The sequence below is a fragment of the Diceros bicornis genome, chromosome 37, assembly GCF_020826845.1.
Source record: "Diceros bicornis minor isolate mBicDic1 chromosome 37, mDicBic1.mat.cur, whole genome shotgun sequence".
In the NCBI taxonomy this organism is placed as follows: Eukaryota; Metazoa; Chordata; class Mammalia; order Perissodactyla; family Rhinocerotidae; genus Diceros; species Diceros bicornis.
This window is the reverse complement of record NC_080776.1, coordinates 18,877,628-18,894,602: the sequence shown is the minus strand read 5'-3', so window position 1 is coordinate 18,894,602 and position 16,975 is coordinate 18,877,628. Positions and strand designations below refer to the sequence as shown.

At 40.3% G+C, this 16,975-nt stretch overlaps 1 protein-coding gene across 5 annotated transcripts in view; it reads left to right on the top strand.

The window, feature by feature from the left end:
* Positions 1-16,975, top strand: part of SP110 (SP110 nuclear body protein) — a 48,676-nt gene that overhangs the window by 11,142 nt on the left and 20,559 nt on the right. For 4 of the 5 annotated variants that reach the window (XM_058533168.1, XM_058533167.1, XM_058533169.1 and 1 more), the window contains exons 8-14: positions 139-204; positions 3,407-3,547; positions 5,310-5,390; positions 6,479-6,532; positions 8,843-8,908; positions 10,236-10,385; positions 16,226-16,258. In XM_058533168.1, the coding sequence (XP_058389151.1) occupies positions 139-204; positions 3,407-3,547; positions 5,310-5,390; positions 6,479-6,532; positions 8,843-8,908; positions 10,236-10,385; positions 16,226-16,258 (591 nt within the window). The remainder of the gene's footprint in view (positions 1-138; positions 205-3,406; positions 3,548-5,309; positions 5,391-6,478; positions 6,533-8,842; positions 8,909-10,235; positions 10,386-16,225; positions 16,259-16,975) is intronic. The other variant, XM_058533170.1, reaches the window with a different exon arrangement.

The window sequence follows — 16,975 nt, the reverse complement described above, 5'->3', positions numbered from 1 at the left end:
GCATCACCTAAGGTCACCAATGACCTCCTAGCCACTATGCTTTGACGACCAAAAGTAAAAGCTGATAATTATTGACATATAAGGTTGGCAGACCTATGCTTGTAGCTATAAAAGATGATCTGTATCCTTTCTTTTTAGGAAAGAAAAGAAAAAGAGATATCTGGTCAACTCCAAAAAAGAGGCAGAAAAAAAGCCTCCCAAGAGGTAAGGAAAGTACGAGAGAAGGCTGGAGGATGGAGACGGCTCATGCTTATAGGTCAAGCTGTGCAAGTTGAATTTTATTCTAGATCAATGGGGGACCGTTGAAGAGATCTGATCAGTGAAGTGACATGATCCAATTTTAAACTTGACCAATTTTGGTGCAGTGTAAAGAACAAGTTGGAAACAGAAGAGAATGGAAGCAGGGAAGCCATTTGGATGGCAGATGCCATGAGGGCGATAGTAGCCTGGAGTTAGAGCTGGCTGTGGAGATAGAGAGAAGAGTGCCAATTCAAGATCACTTTGGAGATAGAGTTGACAGGACTTGATAAATTGGAAGCAGAGGATGAGAGAAAGTGAAATCAAGGCTTGCTCTTCAATTTCTGACTTGAATGGCTGGGTGAATGGCGGTGCCCATTGCTCAGAAAGAATGCAAATATATTGGGGTCAATATTAGAAGTCAATTTTTTACCTGTTTCAAGATTTGTGCTAGGGCAGGCCCCGTGGCTTAGCAGTTAAGTGCGCGCGCTCTGCTACTGGCGGCCCAGGTTCGGATCCTGGGCGCGCACCGACGCACCACTTCTCTGGCCATGCTGAGGCCGCTTCCCACATACAGCAACTAGAAGGATGTGCAGCTATGACATACAACTATCTACTGGGGCTTTGGGGGAAAAAAAAAGGAGGAAGATTGGCAATAGGTGTTAGCTCAGAGCCGGTCTTCCTCAGCAAAAAGAGGAGGATTAGCATGGATGCTAGCTCAGGGCTGATCTTCCTCACAAAAAAAAAAAAAAAAGATTTGTGCTAGTCGTCTGTGCAATTGTGCCAGGTGTGTGCTTTGCCAAGAACTGTGAAGGGTCTGAGATGTTACCCTACTTGCATAGTCATGTTCTTTATATACATGACTACTACAGACACCCGAGGCACCTGGGTCAGAGAAAAGAATTCTTTGTTGATATTCACAACCAGCTCAACAGCCAGAGTAACACTGCAGCATCTATCCCCTACACTCAGACCCACAGGCATCGAGAAGAGAGCTGATGGAATCTTTCTGTGCGAGTGGCAGATTACGTCCCACAGACAAGGAACAGAGAATGGTGGACTTTCTGTTAATGCACAGAACAAGGACAGCTATTCTCCTCCCCTCCTGAAAGGATTAAAAAAAAAAAAAAAACTTTGCTGCTTCGAAACAGGATTGAAAAGACCCTGGGTCCTCACTCCATCTTTTGGAATTTAAATGCATATTTCTTCCAAGAGCCAGAGAAACTCAGGCTTTTACTAGAGATGTCTCCAAGTCCTGAGCTTCATCTCTTTTGACATGTAAATACCTAAGGAGAGGGTGCTCCAGTATTCCTGACACTTTGGGACTTAACCCAGGAATCTGGCGCTGGCTGTAACCCCTCAATTAGCTAAGCTGGTCCCACTGTGTGTTTCTATAGCACCCAGCACTGGCCCTTTTGGAAGATGACACATTCTCTACTGTAATTACTTATGCAATGTGTCTCTTCTAGGCTAGATGGTAATCTCCAGGCACAAATGAGGGGTTAATTAATTCTTGAATAAAAAAAGATGAAAGAAACCATATTTTCTGTATCCTATAATTTGGAGAATGACCAAGAATAGTTTATGAATTTATTATTGTGTTATGCAAAGGAGTCACAGATACCACTAACACCACATGGTGCCACTATAAACTAAGGATTATTGGAGGAAAATCTCACAGCAGAGAAGTAGAAACTGCACCATCCTCCAAATTCTTATTACTCCAAGTTTAGGGCAGGCACAGATGGTCTGCATGCCCCATGGCCAGCAGCCCAATACTGAGACACCCACTCCCATAGTGCTCTACATGTTTATAGAGGAGGACAGGAACGTCTATGTGACTGTGCAACAAAGGACGCTCCCAGTCAGAGAAATGACCCTGTTAGAAAGGAGGAGACTTCAGGGTCCTAGGACTGGTGTTAGCCTGTTTCTATTGGGGTAACTCGGACCCGCTGAGACTTCCCTCTGCTAAGCTACCAAAAGGAGTAGGAGATGCCAGCCCCTTCCAGATTTGTCTTTCTTTCTATTGTATTTAAATGAAAAATTTTACTGGGGTATTTGTGAGTCACATTATTTTACATTTAATTAATCACTTTTATTACAAATACTAAAAACACCTAAAAAGAGATACAAAATTTAGAGAAAAAAAGAACACTGACTTAGGCTGAAAATATACATACTATACTCTCGTACACACACACACAAAAAAAAGTGGTATTCTTTATTTTCTGTAAGAGTTTTCATTTTCTCTGAAACCCTCCTTTTGTGATAGAGGAAAAATGTTAAACTTGCCAATTAAAGGCAAGTTTTATGCTCTTTTAGGTTACCCCATGCTCTTCTGGACAAACATTCAGTAATTTCCGTGATTGAACTTCCTGCTGATTCCGAGTACCCCCTCTCTAACATGTAGCCACTCCTGCTTCCTCCGGAAGTGGCTCATGGGTGTAGAGAGAAGCTCATGCATTCAGCTGCCAGGAGGGGGTGTGGCTGTGCCACGTGCGCTTCCTCCCTGACCTCCATAGAAATATCCTTGCTCACTGGGCAGTGGTCATCCTACGCAGATCAGCTCCTAAAGTCCACAGCCAGTGAAAATTGTGATCTCCTCTTTCCACAATGAAGCAGACTCACCCTGCAACCCTGGGCACTGCAAATCCTCTCAGTCTCAACCTCACCCTCCATGGCAAGGTCTCTGCTTCTCAATTCTTTGATACCTTGTATTTTCACCACTAGAGGTACCCAGAGACACTGGGATCTCTCCTGTGTCACACATAGGCCCTGGGGAAGCCTGGAGAGGTATTTTATAAGCCGCTTCCTCTACCAAAACAGACCACTCAGCCATTTCTACTCGGATGTGGCCACCTCCTGGAGGCAGGGGTCACACAGACAGGAATCAGGAAATAAGCCCCACTGCTCTGAGATTCCCCCAAATGTATCTGGTTGATTTCAACAGGTTGTACAGAGGGTGAGGCCAAATGGTGAGTTTGAGAGAAAAAGAAAGGTACACACAAGAAGAAATATGTAATCATAGAGAAACAGCAGGAGAAATATAGGGCAAAGGGGTACAGAAATCTTGAAGTGGGGAGCAGAAGAAGGGAAGTCATAACATGGGGAGGAGGAGATCCACTGGGGACCCCAGGTAAAACTGTTCACAAATCACTATTTTGCGCAGGGGCAGCCTCACCTCGGCATGGAATCCAAAAGAAGCTCCAAGTGGTGGATCAGGCAACTCAAAGGAAGGACGGGAACTTGAAGGTCGTGACAAGGCTTCAAAAGGCGAGGACTGGATGTGCCCAAACTTTTGGACCAGAGGGTAAGGCTGGTGGTGGAATCTTCCATTTGAACGCTCAGTGTGGGAGGGTCTTTCATGGAGCAGGCACAGGGTTAGGAGGACGTGTAAGTTAATAGTAGAAGGAGGGAGAAGTGCAGAGAAAGACAGTGAGGTTTGACAAGAGGGACAGAGAGGGAACAAAGGTCTGTTGCATCTGAGGAGTTTTTGTGTAGAAGCAACTGTGTTCACAGGGTCCAGCTGCCCTCAGCTGTGGCCTGGGCAGCAGCTTTCAAACTTTTTGGTTTCAGGACTCCTTTACCCTCTTAAAAATTATGGAGGACGCCAAAGGGCTTTTGTTTATGTTATTTATATCTATCTCTATGAAACTTACTAGAAATTAAAACTGTTTAAAAATATTTATGTATTAATTCTTTTAAAAGTAACAATAATAAACTGATTACCTCTTAACATAAATAGCATACTTTCATGAAAAATAAATATATTTTCCAAATTTAAAATATTAATGAGAAGAGAGGCGTCATTTTACATTTTTGCAAATCTCTTTAATGTCTAGCTTATTCAAAGTCAGCTGGATCTGTAGGTGAAAAGGGTGGAGTATTTCAACAGTCTTTTGAGATATCTGTGGATATTCATCTTTCATTCTACACCTAAACTCAACAAGGGGTAGCTTCTTAAAGGTTAGTCGTAAGATAGAATCTGAAACCGTATCAATGAACTCTTCATGCTCTGTTGCAGTAAAATGCATTATGCTATCTTGCTTTTTGAATAGCTCTAGTCATGCAAGATTTTATAATACCATGGACATTTGGAAAATATTGGTTCACTGGATTATACAGTGAGTCACAACTCAAACAATCACACGAGTATTTTTCTTGAGACAACCGTGAACTTCAAGATGCAGCCATCTGCTTCACATGTACTCTCCAGTTTTTCACAAACACTATTAAAAAGATGTGTACTCAGGGCCGGCCCGGCGACAAAGTGGTTAAGTTCAGTGCACTCTGCTTCAGTGGCCTGGAGTTCATGGGTTCAGATCCCGGGTGCAGACCCATACCACTCATCAAGCCATGCTGTGGCGGCAACCCTCATACAAAATAGAGGAAGATTGCCACAGCTGTTAGCTCAGGGCTAATCTTCCTCACAAAAAAAAGAAAAAATTAAATTAAAAAAAAATAAGATGTGTACTCAAGGGTAGAAATTTAATAAAATTAATAATTTTTACTGGTTCATCAAGAACATTCTTAAGTGAAACTAGCTTTTTATAATGGTGAGTAAGTGATGATAAAGAATGCAATGGCTACTCTCAAGGTTTGGGGACACAGCTTTGATTTATACTAAGGCACCAGCAATTTTACCTACCACGGCTCTTGCTCCACGTGTGCAATGGCTAACATAGTGAAAAAGGCAAACAACATCTTTGATAGAAGACAGTTTTGACCTTGAAGATCTCCTGAAAGAATTTCAGGGACCCCCTCCCAGGGGTTCACGACTTCACTTTGAGCCTCTGGTCCAGGGGCTCAGGTGACTGTCCCCCACTAGACGTCTCCATTAGTAGAAGAAGCACTGCTGACCAGCCTTGCTCTGCTCTCCCCTGAGTGGCAGACAGACCCAGTGGTGGTTGCGTTTTCAGGAGGGCATCCTTAGAGGCTCAGGCAAGACCTGGAACCTCCAGCCGTTAGCTCCAGAATGTGCAAGGTCCTTCCAGCGTCTCTGGGAGATTCCCCATGGAACTTCCCAGGGGGCATTTTCTGAGATCTAAAAGGAGTGTTGTTTCTTTTTTCAGAGGTCAGTGATGACACTTCAGAAAGGAAAGAAGGAAGGAGACCCCAGGAGCCGCCTAGCACACCACCAGGAATCATGCACGGTACAGAGGAGGGATTGCAAGTCTCAGAGTGCAGTTATCAGGAGCCCAAATTCAGAGATGTTTTACTCTAAACCAGAGTTCCTCAACCTTTTTTCCATTATCACTGCCCTAAGGAATCAACTTTGATATTTTTCCTAATCACGAACCCTCCCACATGATATTTTAATATTATAATATATATCAATTTATGCACTGTATATGTGTATACAGTCTTTACACATAAGAAGAGGAATATTTTTTTCCCCCAAGAACCAATATTTGGGCAACATCACCACCGCTGAGAATTCCTGCTCTAGGTGTATTTGTGGTACTCTATTGAAAGTGCCCAAGTCATGGATCAAGTTTTTTCCTAAGGTCCTGATTTCCATTTTTCTCACATGACCTATCTGGGAAAATTGGGAAGAAAACAACTCACCTTAATCATAAATGTAATAGTATGACTGAGCGCCAGTAACTGACAGTGTTGCTCTGGGCATGTTCAGGTAAAATGGTGCGTGTTAATTCACTTCTCACCATCGCTGCTGTTATGCACATTGCTACCACTATCTGTGGAGGGGGAAAACACTGAAATTCTTCTGTTTGTAGGTGATTCTGTCATTGTGTCACAAATTCACAGAACTCCCACATGACAAATGTGACTCTCAAATGACAAGTATCTAATTATTATCAGAAAGAATGGGTTAAATTTGACCATCTTAAAATACAAATGATCGTTGTTAACAGTTTCTCTTACATTGCACTGAATTCTAGAGGAATATTTCAAATTTCCTCATGGGTAAATTCTATTTATTTTTATAACAACCCTTGGAGAAGGTTGAATAACTTATTCAATTTTACAGATGAGAACATTGAGACATGTAAAGGATCAATGGGTTTTCCCAAGATCCCCTGGATAAAGGTTGGCTGGCACAGGACTAGCATCTTTCTCCCTGGAACTCTCTTCAGGAGCCATCGTTCTCCATTAGAAAGGAAGGGACAGGAATAATACTGTCAAAGCTTTGCCAACTCAGTATTGTCTGAAATGAGTGTGGTCACAAAATGTAAAGCTTGTTTATTTCAGAATTCCTTTTTTTCTCATTATTTTCTAGATCCCACGGATAGTGGAACTCAATTGTCTTTGGGAAAATCTCCCGGAGAAAAGCGTAAGTGTAAACCTATTTGGTCTCTGTTAGGGTAGATTTGATGTTACTCCTAGTGGTTGTTATGTCCTTGGGGCTGCAGAAGACATCCAATCCAGAAGAAGACGTGTGCTTTTTAAAACAGTGATTTAACTTTTTTCCAACGTAGAAAATGTTCCATACTATAAAAGTAGTATGCTATTGCCATTAGGATTAGCTTGCTGTGTGTGACTGCAAACTAAACTCTCCCCACCAAAAAAAAAATAGGAGGCCAGCCCCATGGCATAGTGGTTGAGCTAGGTATGCTCCTCTTCGGTGGCATGGGTTTGGATCTTGGGTGTGGACCCACACCACTCGTCAGCCATGCTGTGGCGGCATCCCACATACAAAATAGAGGAGGATTGGCACAGACATTAGCTCAGGGCTAATCTTCCTCGAACAAAAAAAGAGGAAGATTGGCAACAGATGTTAGCTCAGGGCAAATCTTCCTTAGCAAAAAAAAAAAAATATATATATATAGTGGATAAAACAAGAGAGTGTATTTCTCTCTCCTGTATGGAGGTAGGTGACCGGGGTTGACACTAAAAACCATAAAATCTCAGGCTCATTCTTGCCTGTTCCTCTGCCATCTTCAGTGTGTGGCATCCCCTTCATTGGGGTGCAGCCAGCAAGTCTGCTTTCCTCCAGGGAAAGAGGCAAAGTCAAGGAAGGGCATGCCTTCTCCACTGAAGGACATTGTCTGCAGGCTGCATTTAGTAATTCTGTTACCATTTCATTGCCAGGACTAGTTACATGACCACAGCTGACTGCAAAGGAGGCTGGAAGATGTTGTCTTTATTCTAGAAGGACAGGTATCCAGCTCCAAATCAGGGACTTCACTACTAAAGAAAAAGGGAGACAAGGGAAAGGGGAACAACCAGCAGTACTGGCCCTGCACACTGTTGTCGAGGGCATTACTAGTGCTCCCCACTCTTTCCGATTCCCCTCCCCTTCCCAGACCCTTGGAAAGCTACATTCCCCAGCCCCGTGCAGGAGACAGATCCATGAGACTGGTTCTGGCCAATGAGCTGGTGCGATGGGTGTCACTTCTGGGACAAAGTACATAAGAGCCACTGCGCAGCATTCCACACTCTCCTGTGTGTGGAAAAGGGAGGTGCCAGAGCCCAAGGCAGCGGGGGTCTCAGCACCACCACACAGAAGACACAGACAACAGCTGCCCTGGAGACTCCAGGTCCTGCAGAGGACTCTGTGCGATGGGGAAACAGACTGTTGTGTGTTAAGCCACCAAGATTGGGTTTTGTTTGTTGCTGCATAGCCTATCCTGTCCTGTCTGATACAGTGTTTCTAATAAATTCTGCAAACGTACAGAAAATTATTAATCAAGAAATTAAATTCCTATTTAAACTGCTTCCCCTACTTTATTTATATAACCTACAAATATGCATACATTTGTCTTTTCCATGTATATACGCTCATACTATATAGTCACTTCTATAAACATTTTTTATTGTAAATTTAACACACATATCTCCATGTCAGTGTTATCTATTTTCTTTTCTTTTAGGGACCTAGCACATTATTGTATAATTTTATATATGTTACCAATTTGTTCTGCAGAAAATGTAATTGTTTACATTCCCTTTAACAATACAGGAGCTCTCATTTCCTACATCCTCACTAACACTAGACATGATAAAACTTTTCAAAGGTTTGGGTGTCCTTAAAACCAAACAATGCATTTCTTTATTAGTGTTCTAAAGATGACTTTTAAAATAAATTTGTCATTTGCATTTTCTCTTTGATCATTTTCAATTTGTGCTTTTTGCCCACTTTCCCAGTGTACTGTTCATCTTTTGCTTTATCTACTAAGGATATTAATCCTGAAATGTTATATATAATGGATTTTTTCCATTTTCTTGTTTTAATATTGTGGAGATGTTTTTTGAATTGTGGACACTTTTAATTTTTTAAACAGTCAAATCTGTTCATCTTTTACCTTTATGATTTTTGGCCATGCATTTTGGCTAAAAAAAATCATTTATACCTGTGTCTGGTGACAATCTCCCTGTATATTTTCTTCTAGTCTTGAAAAAACTGGTTATTTTGGGAAATGGCATATTTTAAAACTTAATAATTTAGTATATCTCAGTTACTTCTTTATTCAATGATTTTTTATTTCCAAGTAAAATGGAGTACTTTTTCCACATAGATTTTATGGTTTTCTTCTCTCCACAAGTACTGAGAAGACAGCAAAAATTTACTTGAAAGTATTGACTCAAGCTTGTAGATCAATATTTATAGCCATAGAGATGACTTTTTCTTTTTCTGTTTTAGAAAAGAAGAGAAAAAAATATAACTGGTCAAGTCCAAAAAAAAGACAGAAGAAAAGGCTCCCAAGAGGTAAGTAAGAAGCATGAGGTCCTTACTGCCTTGGTGTTCATCTGGGTCATCACTTGGCCAACCAGCATGGCCTCCTCCCCAGCCACACGGCCACCCAGGTATCACTGGATCCCAGCAGCCCCACCCCTGCCCCCAGGCCACCCCATCAAAGGGCTCCTCCTCACGAGAGAAGGGGGACCCAGATGCCATGTTGATTCAAACAGGCATCTTTTCTCTCATCACTGGGAAGGGATGGAGGTGGGGGTGGGCAGGAGACATCAGTCAATTTTCAGATTAGGACGGTGTCCAGTGCAAGTTTAGAGCCAGGATGAGCAGACAAAGCAAACCTGAATGGGCAGGCAAGATTCAGACTCCCGGGCCCAAACTGGAGTTAGATCTGGAGTCACTGACCATTCAAAACCACCTCAGTCAGCGCATGCCTGCTTATCATGTACCTACACCATGAATGAAAATTGTGTTACCTGCAGCAGGGGAAAGAAAAAATTATGAAGCTGCATCTTTCTGTCTCCTCTGCTTCATTTCTCTTTGTCTTTATCACACTTTCCTCCTTTTTTGCATTCTCTCCCTCTTCCCTCTCCCCTCTCCTTTCTCCTTCCCTTTTTCTGTAGTTCCTCCCTAGGCTGGAGGGAACTTCCTCTGTCATAGGCTGTTGCCTCTACCAATGGCTTCTAGGAAAACTGGACTTTCAGATCTCCAAGCTTTTCTTGTTGGTACATAAAGGTAATTTTTGGAACTTAGAAATCCTCTTTTGCTCCCAACAAATTCTGTGTTTCAGATTTTGTGTAATGAATCCAAAATAGTCTCAACTGAGCAGTGACTTCCTCAATCTAGCCAGCATCTCCCCTTCCCCTGAAAAATTACTGATTTCATAATTAGGGAACCCTGGGACATTAAAATTTATAATGATAAAAATACTTGATTCTAATATTTTAAAATCTACTGCCTGTTATATAATTATTCAATAAAGATGAACTGGGTTGAGGTGTGTGCCAGGCACGTGTCCTAGGTCCTAGGGACTCGGCAGTGAGCAAAACAGACAAACCCCTGCCCTCACTGATACACCTGTAGTTAATAGACAAAAAGAGGAGTTGAAAGGGAAAAAGAGAAACAGGAAGGAGTATTGTGAGTCTGGGGGAGAAAGAAAGATACACACAGGAAAATAGAGGAGTAACTATAGAGAAATAGCAAGATAAATGTGAGGTACGGAATACAAAGATTTCCTGAAAGGGTGGGGACTGAAGGCATGAGAAAGAAATCACTAGTTAGGGGAAGACGGAGTTCACTGGGACCCCAATTAAAACTGTTCACAAATCACTATTTGGCCCAGGGGCAGCCTCACCTGGGCACGGAATCCAAGAGAAGCTCCAAGTGGTGGATCAGGCAACTCGAAGGAAGGACGACTCAACCAGAAACTCAAAGGTCATGCCAAGGGTCCAAAAGGCGAGGACTAGATGTGCCCAAACGTCTGGACGAGAGGGTGAGGCTGGCGGTGGAATCTTCCATTTGAATGCTCAGTGTGGGAGGGTCTGTCATGGATCAGGCACAGGGTTAGCAAGACGTGTATGTTAGTAGTAGAAGGAGGGAGAAGTGCAGAGGAAGATGGTGAGGTTTGACAAGAGGGACAGAGACGGAACACAGGTCTGTTGCATCTGAGTTTTTGTGCAGAAGCAGCTGTGTTCACAGGGTCCAGCTGACCTCAGCTGTGGCCTGAGCAGCAGCTTTCAAACTTTTTGGTCTCAGGACTCCTTTACCATCTTAGAAATTATAGAGGACCCCAAACAGCTTTTGTTTTTGTTATTTATCTCTATCTCTATGTACCTTATCAGAAATTAAAACTGTTTAAAAATATTTATGTATTAATTCATTTAAGAATAACACAATCAGGGCCGGCCCCGTGGCCTAGCGGTTAAGTGCGTGTGCTCCGATGCTGGCGGCCCGGGTTCGGATCCCGGGCGTGCATCCACGGGCCGCTTCTCTAGCCATGCTGAGGCCGCGTTCCACATACAGCAACTAGGAGGACGTGCAGCTATGACATACAACTATCTACTGGGGCTTTGGGGGGAAAATAAATAAATAAAATTATATAAAAAAAAAGATTTAAAAGAATAACACAATTACTTGTTAACAGAAAAACATATTTTATGAAATAGGAGTCTTTTCCAAATTTAAAAAAATTAGTGAGAAGAGTGACATCATTTTACATTTTTACAAATCTCTTCAATGTCTAGCTTAATCAAAGACAACTGGATTCTTTTTTTAATCAGATATAATTGACATATAACATTATATTAACTTCAGGTGTACAACATAATGATTCAATATTTGCATATATTGTGATATCACCACGGTAAGTCTAGTTAATATCCATCACCATACATAGGTATGTTATAAAAAAGTTACAAATTTTTTTTCTTGTGATGAGAACTTTTAAGATCTACTCTCTTAGCAACTTTGAAATATACAGTACAGTATTATTAACTATAGTCACCATACTGTATATTACATCCTCATGACTTATTTATCTTATAACTGGAAGTTTGTACCTTTTGACCTCCTTCACCCATTTCATGCACCCCAGCCCCCTGCCTCTGACAATCACCAGTCTGTTCTCTGTATCTATAAGTTTGTTTTTTTGTTGTCGTTTTTCAGTTTTGTTTTTTTAGATTCCACATAGAAGCAAGATCATACAGTATCTTTGTCTGACTTATTTCACTTAGCATAATGTCCTCAAGGTCCACCCATGTTGTCACCAGTGGCAAGCTTTCCATATTTTTCATGGCTGAATAATATTTCATTGTATATTATACCACATTTTCTTTTTTTTTTTTAATTTTTTGTTTATTGCAGTAACATTGGTTTATAACATTGTAAAAATTTCAGGTGTACATCATTATACTTCTATTTCTGCATAGATTACATCATGTTCACCACCAAAATACTAATTACAACCCGTCACCACACACATGTACCGAATTATCCCTTTCGCCCTCCTCCCTCCCCCCTTCCCCTCTGGTAACCACCAATCCAATCTCTGTCCCTACGTGTTTGTTTATTGTTGTTATTATCTACTACTTAATGAAGGAAATCATACGGTATTTGACATTCTCCCTCTGACTTATTTCACTTTGCATTATACCCTCAATGTCCATCCATGTTGTCACAAATGGCTGGATTTCATCGTTTCTTGTGGCTGAGTAGTATTCCATTGTGTATATATACCACATCTTCTTTATCCATTCGTCCCTTGATGGGCACTTAGGTTGCTTCCAAGTCTTGGCTATTGTGAATAACGCTGCAATGAACACAGGGGTGCATGTACCTTTACAAATTGGTGTTTTCAAGTTCTTTGGATAAATACCCAACAGTGGAATAGCTGGATCATATGGTAGTTCTATCGTTGACTTTTTGAGGAATCTCCATACTGTTCTCCATAGTGGCTGCACCAGTTTGCACTCCCACCAGCAGTGTATGAGAGTTCCCTTCTCTCCACATCCTCTCCAACACATGTTGTTTCCTGTCTTGTTAATTATAGCCATTCTGACGGGAGTGAGGTGATATCTCATTGTAGTTTTGATTTGCATTTCCCTGATAGTTAGTGATTTTGAACATCTTTTCATGTGTCTGTTGGCCATCTGTATATCTTCTTTGGAGAAATGTCTGTTCAGTATACCACATTTTCTTTATCCATTCATCCATCAATGGACACTTAGGTTGCTTCCATGTCTTGGCTATTGTAAATGATGCTGCAGTGAACATGGGGGTGCATATATCTTTTCAAGTTAGTGTTTTCCTTGCCTTCAGGTAAATACCCAGGAGTGGAATTGCAGGATCATATGGTAGTTCTATTTTCAATTTTTTGAGGAACCTCCCTGCTGTTTTCCATAGTGGCTGTACCTATTTACATTCTCACCAACAGCGCACAAGGATTCCTTTTTCGCCACATCCTCACCAGTTGGTATTTCTTGTCTTTTTGATAATAGCTGTTCTAACAGGTGTGAGGCTAGATCTCATCGTGGCATTGATTTGCATTTCCCTGATGAGTAGCGATGTTGAGCACCTTTTCATGTACCCATTGGCCATCTGTATGTCTTCTTTGGAAAAATATTTATTCAGACCCTCTACCCGTTTTTTAATTGGATTGTTTGTGTTTTTGCTATTGAGTTGTATTAGTTTTTTATATATTTTGGACATTAACCCTTTATCATATACATGATTTGCAAATATTTTCTCCCATTCGGTGGGTTGTCTTTTCATTTTGTTGATGGTCTCCTTTGCTGTGCAGAAGCTTTCTAGTTTGATGTAGTTCCACTCATTTATTTTTGCTTTTGTTGCCTTTATTTTTGGTATCAAATCCAAAAAATCATCACCAAGGTCACTGTCAAGGAGCTTACTGCCTATGTTTTCTTCTAGGAGTTTTATGGTTTCTGCTCTTATGATCAAATTTTTAATCCATTTTGAGTTGATTTTTATGTATGGTGTAAGATAGTGGTCCAATTTCATTCTTTTGCATGTACCTGTCCAGTTTTCCCAATGCCATTTATTGAAGAAACTTGTCTTTTCCCGTTGTATATTCTCAGCTCCTTTGTCATAAGTTAATTGACTTTATATGTGTGAGTTTATTTCTGGGCTCTGTATTCTGTTCTATTGATTTATACGTCTGTGTTTATGCCAATATCACATTGTTTTGATCACTGTAGCTTTGTAATATAGTTTGAGATCAGGAAGCATGATGCCTCCAGCTTTGTTCTTTTTTCTCAAGAAAGAGAAATTGCTTTGGCTATTCAGGGTCTTTTGTGGTGCCATACAAATTTTAGGATTGTTGTTTTTCTCTGAAAAATGCCATTGGAATTTTGATAGAGATTGTATTGAACCTGTAGATTGCTTTGGGTAGTATAGACATTTTAACAACATTAATTCTTCCAATCCATGAGCACAGAATATCTTTCCATTTATTTGTGTTTTATTCAATTTCTTTCATCAGCGTCTTACAGTTTTCAGTGTACAAGTCTTTCACCTCCTTGGTTAAATTTATTCCCAGGTACTTTATTCTTTCTGATGCAATTGTAAATGGGATTGTTTTCTTAATTTCTCTTTCTTATAATTTGTTATTAGTGTATAGAAATGCAATAGATTTTTGTATGTTGATTTTGTATCCTGCAACTTTACTGAATTCATTTATTAGTTCTGACAGGTTTTTGGTGGAGTCTGTAGGATTTTCTATGTATAGTACCATGTAATCTGCCAATAGTGACAGTTTTACTTCTTCCTTTCTGATTTGGGTGCCTTTTATCTCTTTTCCTTTCCTAATTGCTGTGGCTAGGGCTTGCAATACTATGTTGAATAAAAGTGGCGAGAGTGGGCATCTTTGTCTTGTTCATGATCTTAGAGGAAAAGCTTTCATCTCTCATCATTGAGTATAATGATGTGGGCTTGTCATATATGGCCTTTAGTATATTGAGGTACATTCCTTCTATACCCTCTTTGTTGAATTTTTATCATAAATAGATGTTGAATTTGATCAACTGCTTTTTTTGTATCTATTGAGATGATCATATGATTTTCATTCTTCATTTTGTTAATGTGGTATAACACATTGATTGATTTGCAGATGTTGAACCATCCTTGCATTTCTGGAATAAATCCCACTTGATCATGGTGTATGATCCTTTTACTGTATTGTTGAATTTGGTTTGCTAATATTTTGTTGAGGATCTTTGCATCTCTATTCATCAAGGATATTGGTCTGAAATTTTCTTTTCTTGTGATGTCCTTGTCTGATTTTGGTATCAAGATCCTGCTGGTCTCATAAAATGAGTTTGGAAGTGTTGCCTCCTCTTCTGTTTTTTGGAAGAGTTTGAGAAGGATTCGTATTAATTCTTCTTTAAATTTTTGTAGAATTCACCAGGGACGCCATCTGGTCCTGGACTTTTGTTTGTTGGCAGGTTTAATGATTCAATCTCCTTACTAGTAATTGATCTGTTTCAGATTTTCTATTTCTCCATGATTCAGTCTTGGTAGGTTGTATGTTTCTAGGAATTTATCCATTTCTTCTAGGTTGTCCAATTTGTTGATGTATAATTGTTTGTAGCAGTCTCTTGTGATCCTTTGTATTTCTGTGGTATCAGTTGTAACTTTTCCTCTTTCATTTCTGTTTTTATTTATTTGAATCCTCTCTCTTTTTTTCTTGGTGAATCTAGCTAAAGGTTTGTCAGTTTTGTTTATCTTCTCAAAAAAACAGACAGTTGGATTCTTGTATCTGCTTCTGCGTTGAATCAGTTGTGATATATTGCTTTGATTGAAGTATAGGAAGAAAATTCAGCCTCATACAGATCTGTACTCAAAAAAGGTAGAGTATTTTAACAGTCTTTTAGGAGATCTGGGGATATTCATCTTTGATTCTACACCCAAACTCAACAAGGGGTAGTTTCTTAAAGATTAGTTGTAAGGTAGAATCTGAAACCGTTATCAATGAACTGTCATACTTTGTTACAATAAAATGCATTATGCTATCTTGCATTTTGAATAGATCTTCTACTCATGCAAAATTTTATAATATCATGAACATTTGGAATATATTGGTTCACTGAATTATATAGCGAGCTTGCAGCTCAAACAATCACATAGGTATTTCTCTCGAAACAACCATTGATCCTGGTACTTCAGTATGCAGTGAACTGCTTTATATATACTCTCCAGTTTTTCACAAAGACTATTAAAAAGATGTGTACTTAAATGTACAAATGTAATAAATTTAATAGCGCTTACTGGTTCATTAGGAGCATTCTTAAGTGAAACTGGCTTATTTTATGATAAATGGTGGTGGAAAATGCAATGACTACTCCTAAGTTTCAGGGACACTACTTTGATTTCTACTAAGGCACCAGCGGTTTTACCTGCCTTGGATCTTGCTCCATGTGTGCAAAGGCTAACATAGTGAAAAAGGCAAATAATATCCCTTAATGAAGACAGTTTTGACCTTGAAGATCTCCTAAAAGGATTTCAGAGACCAGGGGTTCATGACTTCACTTTGAGCCTCTGGTCCAGGGGCTCAGATGACTGCCTCCCATTAGACGTCTCCATTAGTAGAGGAAGCACTGCTGACCAGCCTTGCTCTGCTCCTCCCCTGAGTGGCAGACAGACTCAGTGATAGATGCATTCTCAGGAGGGCATCCTTGGAGGCTCAAGCAAGACCTAGACTCTCTAGCCTTCAGCTCCAGAGTGTGCAAGGTCCTTCCAGGGTCTCTGGGAAATTCCCCACGGAACTTCCCAGGGAGCATTTTCTGAGATCTAAAAGAAATGTTGTTTTTTTTTTTTCAGAGATCAGTGGTGACGCTTCAGAAATGAAAGAAGGTAGGAGACCCCAGGAGCAGCCTAGCACACCACCAGGAATCATGCACGATACAGAGGAGGGATTGCAAGTCTCAGAGTGCAGTTATCAGGAACCCAAATTCAGAGATGTTTTACTCTAAACCAGAGTTTCTCAACCTTTTTTCATTATCACTGCCCTAGGGAGCCCTCTTAAATATTTTTTCCTAATCACAATATTAATACCACAAATATATTACATATCCACTTGTGTACTGTATGTATATATATATTTGTGCTTTATACATAAAAAGAATTAGTTTTTTTCACCCCCCAAGAACCAGTTTTTGCGCCTTTGGGAGCAACATCATCACTGCTGAGTAGACATGCTCAGTTATATTCATGGTACTTCATTGAAGGTGCCCAAGCCGTGGATCAAGTTTTTTCCTAAGATCTCAATCTCCATATTTCTTAAATAACCTTTCTGGGAAAATTGGGAAGAGAACAGCATCTTAATGACAAATGTGATAGTATGACTGAGCACCAGTAACTGACAGTATTGCTCTGAGCGTGTGCGAGTAAAATGGTGCGTGTTAATTCACTTCTCACCATCACTACTGTTATGCACATTGCTACCACTATCTGTGGAGGGGGAAAAAGCTGAAATTCTTCTGTTTGTTGGTGATTTGGTCATTGTGTCACAAATTCACAGAATTCCCACATGACAAATGTGACTCTCAAATGACAAGTATCTAATTATTA